General features: G+C 37.6%; 1 protein-coding gene across 2 annotated transcripts in view; it reads left to right on the forward strand.

The window, feature by feature from the left end:
• MALT1 (MALT1 paracaspase) overlaps window positions 1–23,146 on the forward strand; it is a 54,639-nt gene extending 31,493 nt beyond the window's left edge. The window contains exons 8-16 of one of the 2 annotated variants that reach the window (XM_007450111.1): window positions 300–332; window positions 6,157–6,360; window positions 12,948–13,125; window positions 14,263–14,337; window positions 14,878–15,005; window positions 18,760–18,909; window positions 20,062–20,219; window positions 21,337–21,462; window positions 22,512–23,146. In XM_007450111.1, the coding sequence (XP_007450173.1) occupies window positions 300–332; window positions 6,157–6,360; window positions 12,948–13,125; window positions 14,263–14,337; window positions 14,878–15,005; window positions 18,760–18,909; window positions 20,062–20,219; window positions 21,337–21,462; window positions 22,512–22,952 (1,493 nt within the window). In that variant the 3' untranslated portion in view covers window positions 22,953–23,146. The remainder of the gene's footprint in view (window positions 1–299; window positions 333–6,156; window positions 6,361–12,947; window positions 13,126–14,262; window positions 14,338–14,877; window positions 15,006–18,759; window positions 18,910–20,061; window positions 20,220–21,336; window positions 21,463–22,511) is intronic. The other variant, XM_007450110.1, reaches the window with a different exon arrangement.
• The last annotated feature ends 3,683 nt before the right edge of the window (window positions 23,147–26,829 follow it).

Below are 26,829 nucleotides of genomic sequence, written 5' to 3' on the forward strand. Positions count from 1 at the left end.
CACCACCAACCATTTTCAGATTGTAATTTCTACCTAACGTGTTAAAGAGTATCACCCCCAGCTGTGGTAATCAGTTACCAGAGACATTCTCCTGCCCCGATTCAGACTCTTGTCCATCTAGGTACATGTTTTTAATCAAGAACCTGAAAACCTTAAAAATCATAAATTAGCTGTTAGAAACCACATTCTGCCCTTCAGTGCTGCAGATGTGATTGTTCATTGTTTCCGTATCTCTCTAACCCCGAAGATGTATCATGGATAACAGCTCCTTATCTTTTTGCATTTTTACCTTTCTATAGATAATAAAGAGCAAACAGTTGACCAACCTTTGGGTGAGTAGAGCTTTAAAATGCTTAATCAAAATATAATTGTAAAAAAAAAAAATATATATATATATATATATATAATTGTAGCATGTAACTATTTTTTGGGGATCATAAAGGGCTTTGAGACTTCATTCTGCCCTTCAGTGCTGCAGATGTGATTGTTCATTGTTTCCGTATCTCTCTAACCCCGAAGATGTATCATGGATAACAGCTCCTTATCTTTTTGCATTTTTACCTTTCTATAGATAATAAAGAGCAAACAGTTGACCAACCTTTGGGTGAGTAGAGCTTTAAAATGCTTAATCAAAATATAATTGTAAAAAAAAAAAAATATATATATATATATATATATAATTGTAGCATGTAACTCTTTTATGGGGATCATGAAGGGATTTGAGACTTTTTAAATTGACAACTTTTATAAATATTTGAAAAACATCGAAACCAAATGTTTTATTTTGGATATTTATACAAGAAATTATAGAATAGGAGACTTTAAAAGATTATGAATTCAGTTTCAGGGACCAAATCAGCTTCTGTGGAGTGATTTCTGTGTTTGTCAATGTGCAAACAAATATACATATAGACAATAAGAAACATGTATAGGTCACATAAAAGTGAGTAATACTATATCTTGGTGGAGTTAGAGGTTAGGAAAGCACCAAAGAGGCTGCAATAGCAGCTCTACATGTTGAAGGATGAATAGGAGAAGGGCCTTCCAGATAGAGGGAACGTGAAATCCTAAGTAAACTTCGTAGAGAATGAATACAGGGCGCCTGTTGTATTTGGGGAGTTGCAGGTAACAAACGATTCTCTAGAACGTGAAGAGAAGGAGCCTGGAGAAGCAGGGTGAGACCAGGTCTTGAGGAGCCCCATTTCTCAGACAAGCTATTGGAAGGAAACTTGATAGAGGGGTGAGATTTGTCCCTCTGAAAGGCCAGTCTAGTATCGGTGTAGAAAATAAACTGGAGGGAGACATTGTTTAGGTTAGGAGAACAACTGAGACTGTTGCAATGGTCTAGATAAGAAATAATGGGAATCTAAACCAGGGTGGTACCAAGACCATGCAGAAGAAGACAGAACAAATTCAGAAGACCTTGAGGTGATGGAATCAGTAAGCTGTTTTCATCACCTCACTATAGGGTATAAAAAGTACAGCAGGATCACCATGCCTGCTCAGATTCTTGCTGGACCACTAGGCAGGTGGTGATACAGCCCACTGAGTTAGAGGATACAGAATCAAAAGCAAGATTCAAAGGATAGATGACCCTCATTTGGGGACCTAACCGGTTTGAGGTATCTGTGTCGCGTCTAGGCGGAGATACACAGCAGGCAATTGTGCACGTGGATCTGGAACTCTAAGGAGAGGCCAGGCTCAGAGATACAGTCATGAGCGTCATCAGCATAGAGGTGGAGGCTGACACCGTGAAGGGTAGCATAACATGGGATTGCTCAGCCCATGGAGAAAAGGGCACTGATTGGGGAAGGGGGATGGCCCACACAGTGTTTAACAATTAGAATCAGTTGTCACTGATCAGATAGCATGTATAAATTTAGGTTTCTAGATTCTCCTGAAAATGGTAGATTTTGAGTGAGAGCTGTCAGTTGTGCTGAAATAGTGGCTGTCCCTGTAAAAGGGCACGTGCCCCTGTTTTCCTGTCATGTACTGTTCTCAGTCTGCTTCACTCACTCCCTCTCTCTCCTCCCCTCCTTCCCCACATGGTCTCACCAGGTAGTTAAATTTCTTTACGTGGTGGCTGAATCCCCAAACCGGAAACTCTCTGGACTTAAGGTTGAGACCCAGAACTGGCAGAGTGTCAGACTACATTATGCTCAGAGAGAACCACAGGCGAGCCCGGATTTGGAGCCGGGGGCAGGGGCCAGGGTGAGGGTGACCACACTGCTTAAAGACAAGGAAGCCATGGTTCCGCAGGGGCTGCCTCTTAACCACAAGCTGGAAAGGCAGCCTGGATTAGAATATGAATGGTTTTGTCTAAGGAACTTGAACTTTATTTTGTAGGACATAGAAATTAAAAGATCTGATGCATGAAACCAACAAGGACTGTATATTCACCCAGTCAAAGTTGATGTTAATACTCAATCACTGATCGATGGCCAAAGGTTTTTTTTTTTTTTAAACACTTATATAGCACTTAATATGTACCAGGTCCTTTTCCAGTTGCTTATGAATATTAACTCATTTTGGACGAGATGAGTAATACACTATTAGAATAATCAGACATAAAAGTAATGATGTAACTTGTACCAGTTTTTAAAGAATACATTTCATTAAACTTTGGAAGACGTCTAGGATCATGTAGTTAAAATCTCTTTCTGGGGCTTCCCTGGTGGCGCAGTGGTTGAGAGTCCGCCTGGCGATGCAGGGGACACGGGTTCGTGCCCCGGTCCGGGAAGATCCCACATGCCGCGGAGCGGCTGGGCCCGTGAGCCACGGCCGCTGAGCCTGCGCGTCCGGAGCCTGTGCTCCGCAACGGGATAGGCCACAACAGTGAGAGGCCCGCGTACCGCAAAAAAAAAAAAATCTCTTTCTGAAGTTGTTTTATCCTGTTGCTTAATCAACTGGTGTTTGTGTTTCCTTTTTCCAGTGAATGGTTTGTGTTCAAGAAGTTGTGGGTGGCTCTTACAGTAAATGTTTTTCTACAGAAAATTTCTTCCATTTATTTTATCACTTGAAAACCATCATAAGTCGCTTATATAGTTGCTATTTTGAAGTTTTCTTTGATTCCTCACTCTTATCTCCTCAACTTCAAATTTTACTGTTTCTTTCTCTGTCATAACTCTAAAGTCTGACTTTTCCTTTCCCTTTCTACAACCAATTCCTGGAATGAGACTTTGTCACCTCTCATTTCGACCACTGCAGTCTGCTTCTCTGTTCTAAATCCACCCCAGTTCACCTATCGTTCAGGAACTGGTTTGCAAGTAGAGTGGGCAAGGTAAGTTCCCTACCCATCGTCTTTATTACCATCAAGCTCAAAATGCTCCAAGACGGTTTAGGAACTAGCTGTTAAAAATTATCCTTGGGGAAAAGTTTTTGAAGAGTTATGGTCAATTATTGATACACACATTTTAAGCCCCATAGTTCTCAAATTGCTGAACCCTTGCATTCTTTTTTTTTTCTTTTTAATTAATTTATTTATTTATATATTTATTTATTTTTGGCTGTGTTGGGTCTTCATTGCTGTACGTGGGCTTTTCTCTAGTTGCAGCGAGCAGGGGCTACTCTTCATTGCGGTGTGCGGGCTTCTCATTGTCATGGCTTCTCTTGTTGCGGAGCACAGGCTCTAGGCGCGCAGGCTTCAGTAGTTGTGGCATGTGGGCTCAGCAGCTGTGGCTTGGGGGCTCTTGAGCTCAGGCTCAGTAGTTGTGGTGCACAGGCTTAGTTGCTCCGCGGCATGTGGGATCTTCCCGGACCAGGGCTCGAACACATGTCCCTTGTATTGGCAGGCGGATTCTTAACCACTGCGCCACCAGGGAAGCCCTGAACCCTTGCATTCTATAAATAATACCAAGTGTTCCTTCCAAACAGATAACAAAACTAGTGAATAAATAATCGATCTTAGCAGAAACAGCCTGTATGGTTAGTTTGACAACTGTTCCCCCAACCAAAAACCCCAGTGATTTTTTTCTGTTACATACCTTTATAATTGTTTTCTGCCAACAGAAAATTTAAATCTAATATATATCCTAAACTATCATAATATCCCACCACGAAACCCACGATGCTTTGCAGACACTTTACTACTTAAATCGCATTGGGAACCCCATGATTTGGACTGTAATGATGTCAGCCAGTGACCACACATCCTCCACCTCCTCTCACTTAGGAGCAGATTGAACTGAGTCCATCAGTGTATTGACATTGGCTCTGAACTCTGATAGGGTTGATGGGCTCAGAAAAACATGCTCTGAAATTTTTCTGTGGATTAGCCAGCTGAAGTGTTCCTATATAGTGGGTAAATTGGTGTAAAAGTACATTTCTAGTTTATTTAAGAAGAAACTTTAAAAAAAAAAAAAAGGAAATACAAGTGATCATGTTTTATACTGCCTCCTAATTGAAATCCATCTGAGTATTCTCAACTTTTTTTATTGAGTTTTAAAACTAAAGGCAGTTTAGTAGAGGCTTTATGTCTCAATTTACTTATTTATTAAATAGTCTTGAAAATTGGCCTTTTCTTTGGAATAGAAGAAGAGATTATCATTTGTACAGGACTTGAAGTGACTTTTATTGAGTTAGAAATGTGGCTTAAGTATCATTTCATTTTTTTCAGAAATGTGTATACTCATAAGAATAGGCAATTAGCAAGAAATCTCTGAAAATGTCAATGTAGAATAAAGATACCATGACAAGGGGAATTCCCTGGCCGTCCAGCAGTTAGGATTCGGCGCTTTCACTGCCGAGGGCCCGGGTTCAATCCCTGGTTGCACAAGCCGTGCGGCGAGGCCAAAGAAACAAAAAAAAGATACCATGACAGAAGTATTGAGGATTTTCACAAAGTGGGGTATTCTGCCACTTTGAGAGGGTCACATTCTTTTAGTTGGTGCTAGTTTTTCTCCAGACCTTGTTTAACCCTAGACTTAAATGCTCTGTGGAAAGAGAAGAAATTCCACCAGAGATTTTTGGTGACATTTAATCATCTTAACGATTTGAAGCATCTGAAATTAGATTACATATTGTAACCATCAAGTCAGCAATGTGATTATTTGTGCCTGTTTCAATTGCATAGGAGTGATATCCATATTAATTTATAAATAAGCTACTTAGCAGCACTTTGTGACAAAGGCTGGTCACCAAGTCCTGGCCAGCGTCAGTCTGGGACTGCCACGTGCTCCTGTTACACCTTCTCTGCTGCTTTCTGGTGTCTCCATCATGGATTTAGACCGTAACGTGCTGCACACACCCCACTGTCAGCCCTTGAGAAAAACATCATGACAGGTTCCTGTTGTCATGGCACAGTCTCGAGTCTTTAACCTTTAACCCCGCCCGCGACTAGCAAAAGTACAGTTCTGAAGACCTTTTATGCACTAAGCTATGCTCAGCCTTCCACAACTCTTTTGGACTAGCTATATACCAGATAAAGCCAGCTGGTACTTTTAAAGGCACAGGTGTGGATCTTTTTGCCTCTTACAAACAGAACAACTTTTTGTATGAGACCACGTCCTTGAGCAAAGCCTCAGTTCACTAAGGTCACAGATTGAACTGCTAAGATATTCATACAAAAAGTCTTCATGCAGCCCTGAGGTAACTGCATCTCACCCAAACATGAAATTTTTTTTAAAGAAGCTAACAGGAGACAGTACATCAACTGAAAATTTAAAAATACAGTATTTGTTAAACTCCTGCTTTTCCCTCCTCTTTGGTATTTCCCCTTATCTGCTCTGATGGGAATTCTTCCTTTCCCTCTTTTTGGTATTTCTTTTGTTTCTAGCCTGTTCCATTGTCAGCAAAACAGAACCTAATTTGATGGGAACCCAATTCCAAACATTCTTTGTTTAAATTTGCTCTAAAAGTCTATATTGAATATTCTTTCCTTCTGTTGTAAATCAGTAAAAGTATTACTTTAATATTAGTTACTATTATGCTTCATACACAGCTAATATCCTTTGCCTGGTTCTCAAAAGCATCAATTAATTTCAGTTGTTTGATTCATCAGCCTCTGTATTCCTCGATGGAGTTTATTGGTCTGCTATGTAAGGTGATCACTCTAAAATGAAATTAAATAATGAAATCTTATTTGTAAAGCATTTTATTAGGTTTTATTTTAATTTTTATATCCTCCTTTAAATTTCCCCCCCCTTTTTTTTTAAATAGCAAAGGACAAGGTTGCTCTTTTGATAGGAAATATGAATTACTGGGAGCACCCCAAGCTTAAAGCTCCTTTGGTGGATGTGTATGAATTGACCAACTTGTTAAGACAGCTAGATTTCAAAGTCGTTTCACTGCTGGATCTTACTGAATATGAGATGCGTAATGCCGTGGATGAATTTTTACTGCTTTTAGACAAAGGAGTCTATGGTAAGATGTTTATCATCTTTGCTCTTATAATTATCCACTATTTTTCTTGTATAAGTTAGGTTAAGAGTTAAAAAACAGAGAAAGGCATGGTAAACGGATTGTTGAAAAGTTTTATTCTTGTAATGAAAGATGGATTTTGATCTTCATTCCATAGTTCCATATGACTAATTAGCTTGATGTCTTTACTTTCATGTGTCAAAAGAATGTTGTTCTTACTAGAATTCTTACCTATCTTACGTGATTTAGTTTTATTGACTACGAGAGCTACAGTATAGTAAAGTTCAGTGACCAAATAGCAAATTGTGTATTCATATATGTAAAATATTACTCTGTGTGTGTGTGTGTGCGTGTGTTTAGCGTACAAAATGCTGTAACCGAATGAACATTTCACGTTTGTTTCCTTTTTCTAACTATTGCATAGTATTTTCAGGTCTTTTAGTGGGAACTACAATAGAATTTAACAAGAAAATGTTGGTGAGTGAGACATATGAAAACAATCAGTAAACTAAAGTGTTATGCAAATACAGTTAAAGATGGACCTCCACAAAAATTCTAACAGTAAATTTTTAATGGTTTTTCTCATTCTTTTAAATATGTTAAGAACACTACATATATGTCAGTGATTCTTTAAAGAGAGAATATGCTGTCAGTAGTAAGTAATTTCTTTGGTAATTTCTTTCTTTTAGTGGGCATAACCACGAGCATGGAACGGCCAAACGTTGTGCTATGAGCCATGTTTCTCAGAGTTGTGCTCACCACGATGTTGTGTAATAACATTCAACTGCCAGGAAAGTGACATTTCCAGGCCTGTTGTCAGGATGCCACCGATAAACAAAGCGTCGATTTGGCTTCTATATCTTTCCAATTATTTTACTTCAGTAATTTCTAAATTTAGCCTTTTTACTTCTAATTAGAGTCATATGATGAGGCAAGCTTGGTACAATTGCTGAAGGTTCTCAAAGTAGAATTTTTAATGGAAGAAAATATTTTTTTCAAGATGTAACACATTACTGTATGTGGGATGAGGGAAAGTCTTAAAATCGTACTAAATAAGTTTTAAATGAGTTTCTTCTTAAGTAATAAGGATTACAGTTGTTAGGCAAGTGAATCAACAAATTAAATCTCTCAGATTTGGGATTTCAACTATTATGCTGACGTTTTAATAACATAATCTTGTTTATGAGTATATAAAGTGATGAATCTGGGTGAATCCATTCATTTTTCTTATGAAAATATGGTAGAATATACGATACTAATGTGCCTTTGTGGTAGTTAGTTTATATTTTTAGTCTCTAATAAGGTGGTTGGTTGATTATTTTTATATTACATAATTTATCTCCATTTTTAAGTGCATAGATGGCTTAAACAGGAAAAGGCTTCTAAAACTTCCCCAAAAGTAAGGAGGTAGAAGGAAAAAATATTTACCGACTTAGGTTTTGGGATTGGTGAAGCATTTTAAGAGTGAGGGAATTATATGAAGAATTATGTACTTGATTATTTATTCTCATTTCTTACTAACATTATCATCTTGGCTTTAAGTCCTTTGTTTGGCTTTTTAAATCAAAACTTTTAATTGCCCCTGCAAGCTTGAGAACCAGAAATATTTAAAGTATTGGCAAGAAGAGTTCAGCTTATGCTGAAGCTTTGCCCCAGTATGAAAACCTCAACTTGGAATATGGAATAAATAGGTATATGAAAGCAAAATGGCAGCTTAAGAAAGCTAGAAAAGATGTTTAAATACTACTGATTCATGTCTTAACAGGGTGGCTGCATTATATTTTGAAGTATTGTGAATATCCCAAACATCAGACACATCTACTTTCAATGTAAGTGTGGTAGAGGCCTGAGGGCATAGGCGTTTCCCCTGGACTGCGCCCTGTGTCCAACTGACAGCCCTGGGGGGCCAGGAGTACTTTGCGGGTAGGGGAGGCCGAGGCAGAGGCATAGGAATTTCACATTAGATGTGGGAAACACAGGCATTCAAGTTTATGCCCTTTTGTATTATAGTGCCCTTGGGTTTGTGAGAGAAATAAAAATTAACAGAAAATAAGTAACAATTTTTAAACATATATAAACATTAAAAACACAATCTAAGAACAGGAATAACTGACTTAAATACTACATGTCCTTGAATATAAATAAGGATAAAGATTTCAGTTGTGTAGATAAACTAGGATGGAGAGTAACTACATATTTGGCTTGATATCCACCCTACCTAACACCTTTTTACATTCATCACTTGCTGCAGCTTAGATGTGCTTTGATAGAAAACAAGATTAAAGGAGTCCCCTAGAGTCTGTCATACAGAGTGAAGTAAGTCAGAGAGAGAAAAACAAATACCGTATGCTAACACATATGTAGGGAATCTAAAAAAAAAAAAAAAACGGGTCACGAAGAACCTAGGGGCAGGACGGGAATAAAGACACAGACCTACTAGAGAATGGACTTGAGGATATGGGGAGGGGGAAGGGTAAGCTGGGACAAAGTGAGAGTGGCATGGACATATATATACACTACCAAATGTAAAATAGATAGCTAGTGGGAAGCAGCCACATAGCACAGGGAGATCAGCTCGGTGCTTTGTGTCCACCTAGAGGGGCAGGATAGGGAAGGGGGGAGGGAGGGAGATGCCAGAGGGAAGAGATATGGGGATATATGTATATGTATAGCTGATTCACTTTGTTATAAAGCAGAAACTAACACACCGTTGTAAAGCAATTACACTCCAATAAAGATGTTTTAAAAAATAAATAAATAAAATACAATGCTAATGTCAAAGCTAAAAAGAAAAAAAAAAAAAGATTAAAGGAGTCTGGTCAGAATAAGGCCAAAGCCTCATTCACTCTAGAGGAATCGTTCACATCAGTGTAGCTCAGTGGTTAAGCAACGAACCTGAGAGTAACCAACCCCAGGCTCAGCGCTCTGGCTTTTCTGCTTCCTAGCTGTGTGACTATGACCAAGTTATTTCACTTTTCTAAGCCAAAAAAGGACTTATAAAATGGATAGACTAAATTAATGAAGTTGTTTCAGAATAAGTAAGATAAGATAATCATCCCTGTGTCTGGCACACTAAAAGCGCTCAAAATACTGTAGCTATTGTTGTCATAATTTTCTGAATTCAGATTTTCCTTCACCAATAGATGGGGGATTTGGACAACATTCCACTTCAGGCCTCAATAGAGAAACCCAGCTTTCATCTGTTATTATGTGTTACGGTTCAGTCTAAGATTTCATTTGAAAAAAAAAGAAGGGGTTTTTAAAGTGATAGTGTGGTGAAGTGATGAAAACCAGCACACCAACATTTTATATTTTCTGAGAGTAAAGTTAACTAGAAAGCCAGCAGTAGATAATAAAGAGACAGTATAACATAGCGCAGCAGTTACTCTGGCTGGCATCCCACTTCCTAGGCTATCACTTATTAGTCATGTGAATGTGGGTGAGCTATTAAACCTCCCGGTGTCTCAGCTTTTACATCTGTAAGAGGGGAATGATAACATTGCCTACCTTATTATGAATTATGTGTTGTGAGGATTATAAGATAATAAAAGTAAAGGGCTTTCTTCCAACAGTGCCTGGCGTGTAGTAAGAGCTATGTAGGTCGATGGCGGCAGCGGTGGTGGTCATGGTGGAGCACGTTCTAATCAGAGCCCTGTGCCAGGTGCACTGCAGCTCAACTCAAGTGGGAAAATCTTCCATTTAAACAATTATTTTCTCTGTAGGCAAAAATAAATATCTGTGACAGACTATATGCTTAGAAATCATATTCCCAAGAAATAAAATTCCCAAAAGATCTAATTTATAAGATTGTATTTTTAACCACATTGAATTCTTTGGCATTTTAAAAGAGATCCGTTTTGTCCTATCCTTGAGTAATGAGGGTGGTTAATTAAACGTACAAGTACTACTAGAGATGGAATTTTTAAAATACAGTCATTTGGTCTAGTTATTTAACATAAAAATGCTTAATCTCCTGCAGTATAATTTGTATGTAGACTTTGATACAAAATTCTTATTACACTTTTCATGAATTATTCTGCCGTGGAGAAAAGACATTTTGTTGTCAGTGCCTTAATATCCATGACTGCAGAGCTGGGCATACAGCTCTGAAACATTGGACCACACACTTAGCTTTTCCTGGATGATGGAGACTAAACCTTCCCTTGAAGTTGCTTCTTCTCCCAAGCCAAGTCTTGCTTGAGCCTCCAGATCTACCTCTGCCCTGACCAGTTTGCACTGTTAATTTAATGCAGTCAAGAAGTAATTACTGGGGCTTCCCTGGTGGTGCAGTGGTTGAGAGTCCGTCTGCCGATGCAGGGGACACAGGTTCGTGCCCCGGTCCGGGAAGATCCCACATGCCGTGGAGCGATTGGACCCGTGAGCCATGGCCTCTGGGCCTGCGCGTCCGGAGCCTGTGCTCCACAACGGGAGAGGCCACAACAGTGAGAGCCCCGTGTACCAAAAAATAAATAAATAAATATACAATTCTTTTAAAGTATACAAGTGGTTTTTAGTATATGCACAAAGTTGTGCAGTCACCTAATTCCAGAACATTTTCATCACCCCCCCCCCAAAAAAACCCATATCCATTAGCAGTCACACCTCAGTCCTCCATACCCCAAACTCCTGGCAACAACAAATCACTTTCTGTCTCTGGATTTGTCTATTGAGGACATTTCATATAAATGGAATCGCCCCATGTGCGTCCTTTTGTGTCTGGCTTCTTTCACTTAGCACAGTGTAGTTAAGGTTCATCTGTGGTAGTGTTACTTTTATGGCTAATGACTCATCCATTGTGTGCATATAGAACATTTTATTTATCCATTCATCAGCAGATTGGCATTTAGGCATTTTCCAGTTTTGGGATATTATGAATAGCACTGCTATGAACATTCATGTGCATATTCTTCTGTGGACACTTGTTTTCAGTTCTCCTGGATATTTCCCTTGGAGTGGAATTGCTGGGTCATATAATTCTGAGTTTTGTTTTTTGACGAACTGCCTAACTCCAAAGTGCCTGCACTATTGTATATTCCTGCCAGAAATAAATGAGGTTTCCAATTTCTCTACATCCTTGTCAGCATTTGTTACTGCCTTTTTTATTATAGCCATGCTAATAAGTGTGAAATGGTATCTCATTGTTTTGTTTTGCATGGTTAATGATGTTGGGCATCTTTTCATGTGCTTATTTGCCCTTTGTATATTGTCTTTGGAGAAATGTTTATTCAAATCCTTTGCCCGTTTTGAAATTGGATTGTCTTTTTATTGTTGAATTGAAGAGTTCTTTATATATTCTGCATACAAAGTGCCCTTACAGACATAGGATTCATCCTTACAAATATATATGTCCTTATAGACAGGTAAGTATTTTCTCCCATTCTGTGGGTTGTCTTTTCACTTGATCTTCATGGCTTAGCGAATTAAACCCACTCCCTTTGTCGTGATTTTCAAAATGCTATCTGTTCACTCTTACTTTCATTTCCAGTGATCATTTAATTCCTTGCCAGGCTAGTCTCCTTTCCATTAGCTGTCATTCCAGGCCCAAGCTTTGTTTCTGTGCATCCTGCCTGTAACGCACCTTGCTTTCTCTCTGCCCTTCCAGATCGTACCCTTTCTCTCAAGACCGTCCGTTATTGCTTCACCTTACACTGATATTCCTCTCTGCACTTTATTCATTTCATACAGGGTTGCCCTCATCACCTGATATATGGTATTTAATTAGATGCCGACTTTTCTTTAACTAATAACATGAGCATGCCTGAATGAATTGCAAGACCCTCAGGGCCAGGAGCTCTGTCTTCATTTCTTTTTCATTGTCCTCACTGCCTACATGATAATATTCAGGGCTCACTTGAGGTTGAATAAACCCACACTGAATATATGGGTGTGCCCCTTTTGTCATTTTTTTACCCAAAGTGATACATATGAAAGACCCATTTTTCTCACTTAAATAGGAGTTCAAGAAAAGTAGGCGACCTGGATCCTGCCCTCTAGGGCCACGGGAAGCAAGTTTTCCTGGCCGGTTAAAGCCACATTCTTGCTAGGGGTTAGGGCTGTAACTACAAAGAGTTAGGGTGGCCTCCCTGGTAGTGCAGTGGTTGAGAATCCGCCTGCCAGTGCAGGGGACACGGGTTCGAATACTTGACACTGCAGTGGCTGTTCGTCTGAGTTGTGTTTATTCCTTCATCCATTAAGTACTATACTCCTGCTGTGTGCCAGGAATGCACAGATAAAGGTAAGACTGCCCTGCCCTGAAGAAGTTTCTGGTTTCACAGAGGAGACAGATGAGTCAGCAAAGAGGTCCTTAGCCTTTTTTTGTATTTTAACATCATGAGATAAAACTGCATTCCATATGATACCATTGGTTACAAATGTATTACCTTTATGAATTAAAATACACTTCTGGATAGCATCTTGATGTTGGTTGAAAATTCAGTACTTAAATGAAGATGGTTGTCAAAATAATTTAATACAAATTCAGTTAACACTGAGTTGTGTTTATAGTTAAATAAACATCCATTAACGTCTTTTTTTTTCTTAAAGAGTGCTACATGTTCAGAGTGCAGTTTCTCTTTTTTCTTGCTTTTCAGGACTATTATATTATGCAGGACATGGTTATGAAAACTTCGGGAACAGCTTTATGGTCCCTGTTGATGCTCCAAATCCATATAGGTCTGAAAATTGCCTGTGTGTACAAAATATACTGAAATTGATGCAAGAAAAAGAAACCGGACTCAATGTGTTCCTGTTGGACATGTGCAGGAAAAGGTAAACTGTCCATTCTTTATATACTGAAGCTTGTTGGTCAGTTAAATATCAACCTTGACAAGTTAAATCTAAAGGCAAACCTCTGCATGGTAGGAATCACTTAAGTTTGTGAATTTTAGGTTATAGACAAACTGATGAAGGAGAAAACTAGAGGAAAATATATTTTCTGTGTGTGTTTTACTTTTTCCTGTCTGCTCTAGAACAGAAGTGAAGAACAAAAGGGCATGGGTATTTTCTCATAATAGAAAAGATACAGGGACTTCCCTGGTGGCACAGTGGTTAAGAATCCACCTGCCAGTGCAGGGGGACACGGTTTCCAGCCCTGGTCCGGGAAGATCCCACATGCCACGGAGCACCTAAGCCCGTGAGCCACAACTACTGAGCCTGTGCTCTAGAGCCCGCGAGCCACAACTATTGAGCCTGTGTGCCATAACTACTGAAGCTCACGCGCCTAGAGCCCGTGCTCCGCAACAAGAGAAGCCACCGAAATGAGAAGCCCACACACCACAACGAAGAGTAGCTCCCGCTCGCCACCAACTAGAGAAAGCCTGAGTGCAGCAACGAAGACCCAACGCAGCCAAAAATAAATAATATAAATTAAAATTTAAAAAAAAGAAAGAAAACATACAGCTCTTCAGCCTGCCTTTAGAACGTTTCTGACAATCCCTGCAGCTCTTCCTTGAGGAATTAGCAGAGACACCATGCATGGAGTGAGGGTCTCTAGTTAGTCATGGTATTGCAGACAGAGGAAGTTTAGCTGAAGCAGATGTTTGAAGATTTGGATCCCATTTGTCTGCCATTGTGTCACTAAGGAGTGGAGCCAATGATGATTCTACTCAGATTTAGTGTTTTGCTTGCACAGCTTTTACCAATCAGAATCCAATGGCCAAATTCAAACTTAACTCCAGTTTTAAAGCTAACAAGAAAAAAGGTGTGAGTCTCTGCTGTCTCAATAGTTTAGGAGCCCTGGATTACTTTTGGTAAATACGTAGCTAATAAGATAAAGGAATTTGAACCTATAATTTTAAGTTATGTGTAACAGGATAGTATCATGTTTATTATTTATGTTCTTTTAAGAATATGCTGTTTTAACTTTTCATATTTATATCTCCTTCTCCTCTCCTACCTTTTAAATAGAAATGACTACGATGATACCATCCCAATCTTGGACGCACTAAAAGTCACTGCCAATATTGTGTTTGGATATGCCACGTAAGAAACTTTTATATTTATGCTGAGGATTCCTTCATTCTTTGATGGCTTCTTTTTGATTGTAGATTAGAAGCCTAGAAATATCCATAGCCATCTAGGCATAAATTTGCCTCGATATTCTTTTTCTGGCGGTACGCGGGCCTCTCACTGCTGTGGCCTCTCCCGTTGCGGAGCACAGGCTTCGGACGCGCAGGCTCAGCGGCCATTGGCCACAGGCGCAGCCGCTCCGCGGCACGTGGGACCTTCCCGGACCGGGACACGAACCAGCGTCCCCTGCATCGGCAGGCGGACTCTCAACCGCTGCGCCACCAGGGAAGCCCTGCCTCGATATTCTTGATAGAAATTTTTAAATAATTGACTTCAGCACTTCATAGCTTGGCATCTTCTTTTAACTAAGCACCAAAGCATTTAGTTCTTGCTTAAAGATTAACTCTTTATTTGGGATGCCATGAGAGAGGCAGGGGAGTACCTGAGGCTCATCAGTTTTTGCAGAAGCCTCATGCGGTAAGTGTTTGCTTTTTTAAAAATGTCTTTTTTCAGGTGTCAAGGAGCAGAAGCCTTTGAAATACAGCATTCTGGGTTGGCAAATGGAATCTTCATGAAATTTTTAAAAGATAGATTATTAGAAGAAAAGAAAATAACTGTGTTACTGGATGAAGTTGCAGAAGGTAAAATAAAAACTAAAGAGAAAGCACTCAGGGTTCTCTGTTGGGTCATTATTTTATTCCTATTGTTACTGTGCAGATTTGGAATTCGTATTTATCTTATAAGACAATTTTTTTATATAATGTTCGCAACACTCAGGTTTCCCTCCTTCCTTCCCTGTTGGCTTAGCTACATGCATCTGTGCAGTATTACTTGAAGTACAAGTCTGACCCCAGACATGGTTGTGAAATAAATGAAGTTTAATCCTCAGAGCTCTTCACCTTGTTTCTATGCTTAGTGCCTGATGCTGCCCGGTCTGCTTATTTGCAAAAAAAATTGTCTAATGAGCATCCTCTTTCAGGATCAGACAGATAAACTTTACAGAAATGCTGAGACCCTATGGGGAAAAGCTGGGTTCTTTTTTTTTTTTTTCTTGATGAACTTAGTAGTTTTAAAATTCTGCTTTAAGGACAGGATCCTAGAGGTCTAACACCACGTCTTCCATTCCCTTCTATTCCTTCCTTCCCTGCCTGGCATAATGCTGTGCTCGTGTCAGGTGTTGAATAATCACATGTTACAGCCGTAGATTGACATGTGTTTTTTGAAATGCCATTTTACAAGTCATATCAAAAAGAAGGCAGTTCTTTTACAAACTGGCTCACTAGCAAATGGAGTTTCATGGATGTTCCAAAGATGGCAGCTTGAGCGTATGGTATCTGAGTGTTTCACGACCTGCTGTTAGTCACATTTGTTTATTTTCATGTTTCTGTCGGTGTAGATCCCTTAGCTGGATCACTTAACTACTACCCCCTTTAATGTAGACAGTCAGAGCTTTGGCCCTCCTTCTTCAACCAAAGAAGTTCTCCTTTTATCTGTTTTACATATTGTGTGGGCTTCTATTTAAGTTCTCATTTGAAGACAAAGTTCTGGCGCTTAAAAAAAAAAAAAATTAAAGCCTTTGGAGTATGTCAGTTATTTTCAAAGTGAGATCTGTGAAGGTGCTTCAGAGACTCTAAAATGCTTTATTCTAATTTTAGTCTTTAAGATATATTAACTATCTTAGTAAAAAGCATCAGTTCACCCTTTGTTGTTGTTATGGCAACTTTGTTGTTATGGCAATGAGTGGCATCCCAGTATGTGCTATGAGTTTATATTTGAACTTCTGGATTATATTTTTATTTTATTATATATTTGAACTTTGGATCTTCTGGATAACTTAAAAATATTCAGAAAAAAAGTAAGTATTCAAAGATCATAGACCAAAGAGTCAAGGCAGAAAAACTACCTTTCCAGTTCCAATTGTGTACCCATGAAACAAAATGTGAAATAAGCTGATTGCTGTTACAAGGCTCCAGTTGTTAATCTGTGACCCCGGATTTTGATTTTTGTACTCCAGACAGCATTATTGTTCAGTTGCTTGAAATTGCAAAATAAATTCTTTCCTATCTAGTTTTAGCAGTATGGCATTTAAGGGACCCAAAAACCTTCTTACTATATAAAACTCCAAGACCTGCTAGAAAAAATTATTTAATTAGTATTTCATTTTTAATGATGTATGTCCCTTAGAACATACTTCTGACAGTTTTTATTGTGAAATTGGTTGTTTAACATGGATCTCAGACCTTGACAGTAATCTACATCCAGTTATATGTTCCCTCTCTCTTTCCTTGCCCCCCCCCTTACATCATTCTAAATCTTGTTTATCATTCCCTTGATTTGCTTCTTACATAGTTTTAATTGAGTTTATATTATGTCTGCAAGAAGTATGTATATTTTTAGTTGTTTTTAACTTTATCAAGAGATATTATGCTGTGTATTTGGGACTTGAAGTTTTTCAATTAATGTTATATTGCTAAGAGTAATCCATATTGTTGCATGACTGTGGTTCATTCATTTTGACTGTATTATAATATTCTACTGTGCAAACATACTAGTTTTTTCAGCTGCTCTCCTGTTGAGCATTTGAGTTACATCCCAGTTTTTGCTATCGTGAACAGTACCGTTGTAACAATCTCTTATATGTCTCCTGGAGTATGTATGCAAGAGTTCCTTTGGGGTATAAATCTAGTATTTGGAATTACTGGATCGTGGGGTATGTCAGTATTCAATTTTAAGAAATAATGCCAAACGGTTTTGCAAAGTGGTTGCACCAATCTACACTTACCCTCTTCCCCGTAATGTACAAGAGGTCGTGTAAATCCTCACTCTCTTCATCACTTCGTATGTCAGACTTTTTTATTTTTGCCAATCAGATGTGTTAAATACTATCTCATTGTGGTTTTGATTTGGGTTTCCCTGATTGTTAGTGATATTGAACATGTTTTTAATGGCAATACGTATGTCTTCTTATGAAAATCTGCTCGCGTCCTTGGTTCATTTTTCTATTGTGGTGTTTTTGCTTTTCTTACTGATTTAGAGGAATTCTGCTATGTTCTTGATGTCGCACTAGCTAGGACCTCTGAGACATTCTTGAATAAAAGTAGTGGTGGTAGACATTCTTGCCTCATTTCTGATTTTAAACGGAATGCTTCTAATATTTTCACATTTAGAATCAATGAATTTAAATCCAACGTGATAATCTTTTTCCTTCAACTAGAAAATTTAGTTCAACTCCATTTACCGTAGGCTTTTCGTATCTGTTTTAACCATTTAATTTTTTATTTGGCTCATTCTTCCTTTTTCATCTTTTAAAAAATTGATTTCTATATCTTCTCTCCTACAATATAATTTTATATATGCTCATGACCCTTAGGCTCCCCCGCAACCCCCAATATGTTGATATAACTTAGTTCTCAGTTGTTTGATATATTCCTCCCATTCTGTGTGTGTGTGTGTTTATATAATAATCATATATATAAAATCACACTCTGTCTCTCTCTCTCTGAACTTACTATTGGTGAAAGAAAAACATTTGGAATCTCTTTGTGAGCAAAAGGGATAAAGTCTTAGAGTTTTATGTCTCTTTTTCCCAGATAAGTAACTACTTTCCCAAGACAGATATTAATTTATTTTTATTAATATATACAGAAATGGGATAAATTTATTGTAATGTATTCATACAAAAGAATATCTGGTTTTATAAATTTAAATTGAGATTTGTTACTATTCATAAGTCTCTAAATCATGTGGAATGAAAATAGTATTACAAAAATATGTGTGTAACATTTTTGTTAAGCACAAAATCTAAAACGTTCACACATACTATTTACCAATATCTACATGAGTGAAAATTAAAATATGCATAAGAATATACAGAGTACTTTGGTTACTTTGAGTTGGGGGAGGACAGTGATGGTGCTTTAACATATTGGTAGTTTTAACACATTATTTCCTTTTTTAAAAATAAATCTTAGGTAAAGACAGCATGATATTTTATTTGTGTCATCATTTATTATGAGAATGTATTTGTTTATCATGTTGAGAATGGATTTCTCAACAGAGTATAGACATAAAATTATGACTGCCCATACAGTAAAGAAATATACTTTCAGCTCTTTGTGAATTTCAAGGCTTAAAATATTGGGGATTCATTAATAGAATTATAGAAGATAAAAGCTCGAAAGGGGTCTTTAGAAGTGAGCTGGTCCAGTATTTTTACCTGTTTGCTCACTGCTATATCCCTAGCACCTGGAACCATGCCTGGCACATAGTAGGTGCTTGGTAAATATCTGTTGAGTGAATAAGTGATATTGAGGATATAGTGTGATTTGTAGGAGAGTTCTTGGTCTAAATGAAAGGATGTGGTCTTAAAACCAATATTCACTTCTTATCTTTTAGATATGGGTAAATGTCACCTTACCAAAGGCAAACAGGCTCTAGAGATTCGAAGTAGCTTATCTGAAAAGAGAGCACTTACTGACCCAATACAGGGAACAGCACATTCTGCAGAATCTCTGGTGCGGAATCTCCAGTGGGCCAAGGCACATGGTACAGTAAAGTCTATTTTCTATGAGCTGTTTCTATAATATGTTTATATAAAATCGTAAAGTGTTTTTCCTTCTGAACATACAGCTTTCCTCCGAATTTTGTAAGGAAAATATTTTAGCCCAGTGAGTAAACCCAAGACTAAGCAAAGGTTTCAGTTATAGATATTACACTGATTTATTTGATGTTGGAAATATTAAATTAACCCATTATTTTCACCTTTGGTAAAATTAAAATGATCATTCTTAAATTCTATCTTTAAAACTATTTTCAATTTGTCTAATATTACAATCCCTTAGATTCTCCTATATTGTGAGATGCTGAAATGCGCCATTTCAAACATCAGACAGTCCCCTACTTGAAAAACATGTTATCTGTAAAATGGGGACAAGTAGTGCTTACTTGATAGGGTTGTTGATATTGAGTGAAATCACATGTAAAGACACAAACGTGATGGTCAGCAAATACTGAACGCTTATAAATAGTACTGAGCATAACTGAGCCTTGTCTCCTGGACGTTTGAATCCATGGGTGGGTGAGCAAGAGAAAGAAGGTGAGGCAGAAATCATCTGCAACTTAATCACCTCTGGTAATTCTATGTGATTTAGTGAAAAAGTAAATTTAAATTATTGGCTGAAATAATGGTTGGTTGAATCTTCTATGAATCCCAAATATCTATGCTGTGGATACATTATTAAGTGATAACTGAAAATTAATTGTATTTGTTGAACTCCTATATAGTGTCTTATTTTTCGTAACAGTCTGTTCTCTAAGATATATTTTTGGTAAATTAACACGTTGAAGCACTTTAAATAAAACTATTTTCATGAAGAGTAAGGAAACAGTGAAAATATATCTACAATTTTATGTATACTTTTGATTACCACTATAAAAATTATGTATGCAGAGGGACAAGAGCTGTAAGAAAATAGAAAACAGAAGATACTTGCTTGACCGGTAGAATATTGCACCCTTTTCTTTAAGTGTGTGTGTGTGCGTGTGTGTGTGTGTCTTTAAACAATGTTACTTATATAACATTTTTAAGCAGCAGAAATAGCTCTAATTGTATTTTGCCTCATAAAGAATATTTGTTTGCCACTTAACATCAGAAAACTTACGAAGCATTCTTTAAATATTTATAAATTGTTTTTTCAGAACTTCCAGAAAGTATGTGTCTTAAATTTCAGTGTGGTGTTCAGATTCAATTAGGATTTGCAGCTGAGTTTTCCAACGTCATGATAATCTATACAAGTATAGTCCACAAACCACCTGATATATTAATGTGCGATGCCTATGTTACCGATTTTCCACTTGTAAGTCTTTTTCTTCTATTTAAAATATAATGATATATCCTCACTTACTAACAACTGAGTTTTTGAAAATTTAAAAGTTGATAAATGTAAAGGCAATATATTTATATATATATTACACTTATAAAGATATTTGCATTTGTCATGATAGTCGTAATATTTAAAAACTAATTGCCAAAATACCTTAAATATGCTAAGTTTAGGAATGTCTGAAGTTCACCCAGAAAAGAAGGCTTTAATTTCCCTTACCCTAAATAGGATATCAAATATGAAGGAATAAAATGTGCTATACATATGTCCAGAATAACTTCCTTTTAAAAACGTTTCCAAAAACGTTTCCAAAAAAGTTACTACAACAGTGTAAGTCGTATTTGTCAAGCTATAGTAGTATATTGGAAGAATAGAAACCTAGTTCTTTCCAAAACATTTATTTCGTATTGGCCTAAGGAAGCCACTAAACAATATCCATCTTTCCTACATAGTTGTAGTAAATTGAGACATAAGCACAGAGTAAGGCAAACAATCCAAAACATCTCCTTTGCTTCTGATAAGGCCTTCATGGAGGACATTTGCTCAGTGTGACCCCCAGAATTAGACGGGTCTGTGCACCACTCCCAGCAGCTCTGGACCAGGGTTGGCCCCCGGGCACTGGGCAGGCGGAGCCCGAGGGCTGCTCTCTATAGAGTCACAGAGTAGATCCCCTGCCGTTGCCTCTAAAAGAAAAAAGGGAAAAGCTGCCTTTGGCATGTCTACTTATTCCTCTTAAACATACAAATCACATAAATCCCCCTGCACCTTCCCAAAAGTGATGAATGAGGAAGGAGAGAATCCAGGAATCTAACACTAGTGGGGCTCGAACTTAAAAGGAAACTTGAGGACACTTAGAAGTGTTTGTAGGAATAGTTTGAAAGTAACTGTCCTTTCAGACCTAACTTCTTAAGTGTATCGGTGAGGAATTTAGAATTTACTCTAGAATGTTATGTTCATTGTACCTCTAGCCCTAGGTAAGGGATTACCTACTCTGACCACAGTTCATCAGAGAGCAGTACCTGTTGTTTTATGGTCAGATGATGTTGTGACTGCCATTGATTTCATTAATAACATTTGCTGATTTTCACAGGACCTAGATATTGATCCAAAAGATGCAAATAAAGGGACGCCCGAAGAAACTGGGAGCTATTTAGTATCAAAGGATCTCCCCAAGCATTGCCTCTATACTAGACTCAGCTCACTGCAAAAATTAAAGGTTATTACTTTTCCTGTCTATAACTACTAAGGGAAAACTTTATGAAAGTGAAAATGCATTTTTGCCTGTGAACCTTGAATTGGTCCATAGATGTGCTGCTGCTTTGCGTATTAAGTCGTAGTAGAGCGAACAGCTGGCTGTGCAACAAGTCTCAGTGACCTTTTGCATGTTGTATTCTGTCCCTGATAATGGCCTGGGGATTTGTGTGTGAGAATGCAAGTAATTACCCTCCACGGTGTTAAAAAGTTAGAGACAAAAAGCATAGTCTACTTGTAAATATCTTAGCATTTTCAGTTAAGCATTTCCTATTTCTGAGTTTCTACAAAACGTAACAAATTAGAATTGGAATTTATTTTGATCTCTTTTCATCTCTCATTGACCTTAAGTCAGAAACTACATGGTACATGGTCTATAGGGTTGAGCTTTCTAATAGAACCAAATTCTTGCCAAACTGAGTTTTTATGTATAGCCAAAACTTGGGGAATGAAGTGAGCACTGTTGACAGTCATGCGAGGACAGTCATAAACCTGCTGTTGCCCCGTCCGTGGCTAATCTACTTACACTCTCCCTGTGTCTTTGAACTTCTGTCCATTATCTGATTCAATTATACTTCTCCACCTATGATTGTGATTATTCTGTAGTATTTTTAAAACAGCTAAACAAAATTTTGACCTAGATGTAAAGCCAGTTATTGTTTCATTAAAAGATCATTCCCCATCTCCAGTGATAGAGAAAGATAGTTTCCTAAGCCCCACTGCTTGGAAAATACCTTTTCCCTGTTCATCAGGAATACAATACCAGATCTCTATGATTTTGACTATACTAATTCAGAGTATTGAATGAGGGAAAAGGAAGCTAATTCTAGCCGGTCTTTCTTAGTATAGGGAAGGTGTAAAGGATACCTTGAGGGTCTGGAACCTGGGAAACAGGAGTGAGACTGGGTTTTTGTTGTTGTTGTTTGGTTTTGTCTGTATGTATGTGTGCGAATGAGAGTCTAAGATTGATATACTTTCAGGGTTGATGAAGATAACAAACCTTTTCCTTTTCAGGAACATCTAGTCTTCACAGTGTGTTTATCATATCAGTACTCAGGATTGGAAGACACTATAGAGGAAAAGCAGGAAGTGAATGTCGGAAAACCTCTCATTGCTAAACTAGACATTCACCGAGGCTCCGGACGGAAGACTTGCTTCCAAACTTGTGTTATGTGTAACAGCCCTTACCAGAGCTCAACAGCTGTGTCCGTGGGAGCTGGCCATTATCGTTCATCTCAAGACTCATTCTGTGGTGTTTACCATTCACACCTTAGTAACTCAAGTAATGTGATGCCGTCAGATAGTTGTCGTTGCAGCCGGACTGCAGATGCATTTATTTCAAGTCATCATACCCACCATTATTCGTGTCAGTTTGGCAGAAGCAATGTGCCAGTAGAGACAACTGATGAAATACCATTCGGTTTCTCTGATGGGCTCAGAATTTCTGAAAAGTGACCCTTTTGTTTTTGAAAGTTATCATAATTAATAGATGTCTTATCCAACAGTACTTAACATAAAGTGAGGTGTCGGGGGAAAGCAAATACATATACATGTGGAAAGAAAAAATTAGTAACAGCGGTTTCATGGCAAACTCAGGACTTTGAGATGCTGGAATTATATTATTTAACTATGGACTTCCTCTTTTAAGATTCTGTGAATTGGTTGATTTGTTCTGTAAGTATGAAGTACGGATGTGTATATGTTCATGTGTATATAACAAAAGTGTTTTCATTTTGGCCACTCTGAAGTAAGAACAGTGGGAATGGCATTACTGTAGAATACGTCGTTGTATTTTTAGAGCCAGAAAATGTACCTTGGTGGCCATCAGGCTTAACCTAATTTTATCAGTGGGAGAAACAGATTGAGGCATCTTATTTAAGTCAGAGCTGAGACCTCCAGGCTTCTATTCCAGTGTTTATTCCACTGTACACTGCCTTCCTGACAGGTTCTGAGACAGGTAGTATTTTGGTAGATAGATTTAAAGATATATATAAATATGGATATCTGTATATAATCTAGAAATGTATGGACTTTAGTTTGTGATTATAGGACTTTGCTGCAAATGCCAGTTAAGAGGTTTGTATGTAAATCTTAGGTATAACAGGCTGAAATTTCTTAAGGTCATGAAAGCACATGAGAAGTGACAAGATGTTTGTCTATGTTAAAGCCCTAGACAGCAGGATAATTTTGCTACTGGATGACCTTGGTAGCTGTTTACCTGAATCTTACAAATATTGGACATGTCTTCCTTAATAAGGTGTATTTTCTCATTTTATTGGCCTTAGGAGACAGTCACCTTTGGTTCTACCTAAAAGCAGATCTAAAAAGCAGCTGGCAATAAAAAGGTTGAATTAGTAATTTTAAAACATCCCACAAAGAAAATCCCAGGCGCAGATGTCTTCACTGCTGTATTGTACCAGACGTTTTTTAAAGTAGCACCAATCCTTTGCAAACTTTTTCCAAAAATAGGAGAACACTTCCCAGCTCAATCTTTTGAGGCCAGTATTACCCTAATACAAAACCAAAGACACTGCAAGAAAACTACGGAGCAGTATCTATTATGACTATAGACACAAAAAATCATCAACAAAAATACTAGCAAAATATAAAAAGGGTCATACACCATGACCAAGTGAAATTTATCCCAGGAATGCAAGGTTGGTTTAACATCCAAAATTAAACATAATGTGTAAATTATCTTGTTATTCACAATAGTTATATTCTATAATGTCACTATGAATACTGAATTAGCGAATACAGAGCCATTGCTCCTAGGGGAAACGTGTGTGTTTTACACATATACGTATCTCAGATAGACTGTAACCTTAAATCCTAAAAACAACTTATCCTGGTAGAGTCTGTTTATTTTATAAGAGACAAAATGAGGTTCAGAAGTATTAAGTGACTTGCCTGAGGCCACCCAACTAATGGCCCAGACTTGGGATTCAGACACATCCAACTGGCCCCAGAGCCAGAGCTTCTTGCACTATACTGCCTTTCCCCATGCCTTCTCCATCCTCTGGTCATCTCTGCAGGAGAGCTGAAACAAGAAGGCAAAGCATTGCCTTGTTTGACCTCAGCTGAGAACATGCACCTCAAGGAACTCAGTTTTTTTCACCCGTCTGCACATGTCCGTGAATGGTCATAAAAGTGCTACAAGTATTGACGTTAGGGTTATAAACAAATTTTAAATAAGTAAATTGGCAAATTTACAAACACAGAATCACGAATGAGGATCATGTTCCTAAAGATCAAAATTACCACATTGTCTTGTCTTAATGTATACAGAAAAAGCATTTGATAAAATTCAGCACCCTTTCATGATAAAAATACTCAAGAAACTAGAAATAACAGGGGAACGTCCTCAGGGTGATAAAGGGCATCTACCAAAAAAACACACCTTCTTAAACATCATACTTAATGGCGACAGACTGAATACTGACTGCTTTCCCCCTAAGATCAGAAATAAGACAAGGATTTTTCATTCTCACCACTTCTATTCAACACTGTACTTGAGGCACTAGCCAGGGCAATTAGGCAAGAAAAAGAAAGGGCAACCATATTGGAAAAGAAGTAAGACTATATGTATTCAGAGATGACATGATCTTGTTGTATAGAGAAAATTATAAGGAATTCATTTCAAAACTAATGAGTTCAACAGGTTGCAGGATAGATACAAAGATCACCATACAAAAATCAGTTTTATTTCTATACTAGCAATGGACATTCTAAAATTGAGATTTTTTTTTTTTACTCCTGTTTATAATAGCATTAAGATGAATAAAACAAAACTACAGAACACTGTTGAAAGAAAGAAGATGTAAATAAATGGAAAGACATCTTTGTTGGTGGATTGGAAGACTTAACACTGTTTAGATGGCAGTGCTCCCCAAATTGGTCTACAGATTCAATGCAATTCCCATCAAAATTCCAGCTGGCTTTTTTGCAGAAATTGATAAGCTGATAGAATTCACATGGAAATGCAAGAAACCCACAATACCCAAAACAATCTTGAAAGAGAACAAAGTGGGAAGATTCACACTTAACCAATTTTAAAACTTATTACAAAGCTATAGTAATCAAAACAGGATAGACATTACAAAGGAGTATAAAGTATAAAAGTCCAGAAATAAACCCATACATTTTATGATCAATTGATATTTGGTAAGGGTGCCAATACCATTCAATGAGGAAGAGTAGTCTTTTCAACAAATGATCCAAGGACAACTGGATAGCCACATGCTATCCAGTGGCTATCCCTGGATAGCCACTTATGGTATAAGGAAGGCTATCCCTTCCTTATACCATACACAAATTTTAACTCAGAATGGATCATACACCTAAATAAGAGCTAAAACTATAAAACTTACAGGAAAACATAGAAGTAAATCTTTGTGACCTTGGGCTAACCAACAGTGTCTTAGATACAGCACCAAAAGTACAAACAAGGGGAAAAAAATTAATTGGACTTAATCAAAATGAACTTTTGTGCTTTAAAGGACACCATCAAGAAAGTAAAAAGACAGCCCACAGAATGAGAGGAAGTTTTTGAAAATCACATCTGATAAGGGGTTTGTATCTGGAATATATAAAGAACTCATAATAATGAGCCTTTTATATGCTAGTGCTTAATTATGGTTTCTGTGGAGCAGTAACCAATGGACTTTCTGTGATGTTGGAAATCTTGTATATCTTCACTCTCCAATATGATAACTTCTAGTCCCATGTGGTCATTGAGGAGTTGCAATATAGCTGGTATGAGGAACTTTTTTTAAATTTTGGTTTTAATTTAAATAGCTACATATAGCTAGGGGCTTCCATATTCAACTACGCAGCTGTAGAGAATGGGGCTAGAAGTTAGGTAGGGTAAAGGACTTTCTGCCTTTCACTTTATATTTTTCTGTACATTTGAATTTTTAAACCAAGCAAGTATTTATAATTTTAAAACATTAAAAAAATAAGAATGGTGCAGTTTTTTCATCTTTTCCATCAGCCATGCTTTTATTTTACTTGAATCTCTCACACCAATTGCTTTGTAATATTAGCATAGGATTTTTTTCTATATACATCAGTGGAATTTAGGAAAGGTAACCTATCCATACCAATGACAAAGTGAGGAAGAGATTAGGATAGTAAAGGCTCACTAAATCCAAAGCTAATACTTGATTCTGGAGAAGGTATTTTCTGGAAAGTAACTTTAAAAATTATAAAAATTATAAGTTACATGTTTTCTAATAAAAGAAAAATCAAACCTCAATACATGGGGTCATTTGAATGTAAAACATTAAAGTGTTGTTCATCCAGAGGTGAACAGGTAAATAGAGGTATAGCC

This window comes from Lipotes vexillifer, unplaced genomic scaffold (genome assembly GCF_000442215.2).
Source record: "Lipotes vexillifer unplaced genomic scaffold, Lipotes_vexillifer_v1.1 scaffold79, whole genome shotgun sequence".
Lineage (NCBI taxonomy): Eukaryota > Metazoa > Chordata > Mammalia > Artiodactyla > Lipotidae > Lipotes > Lipotes vexillifer.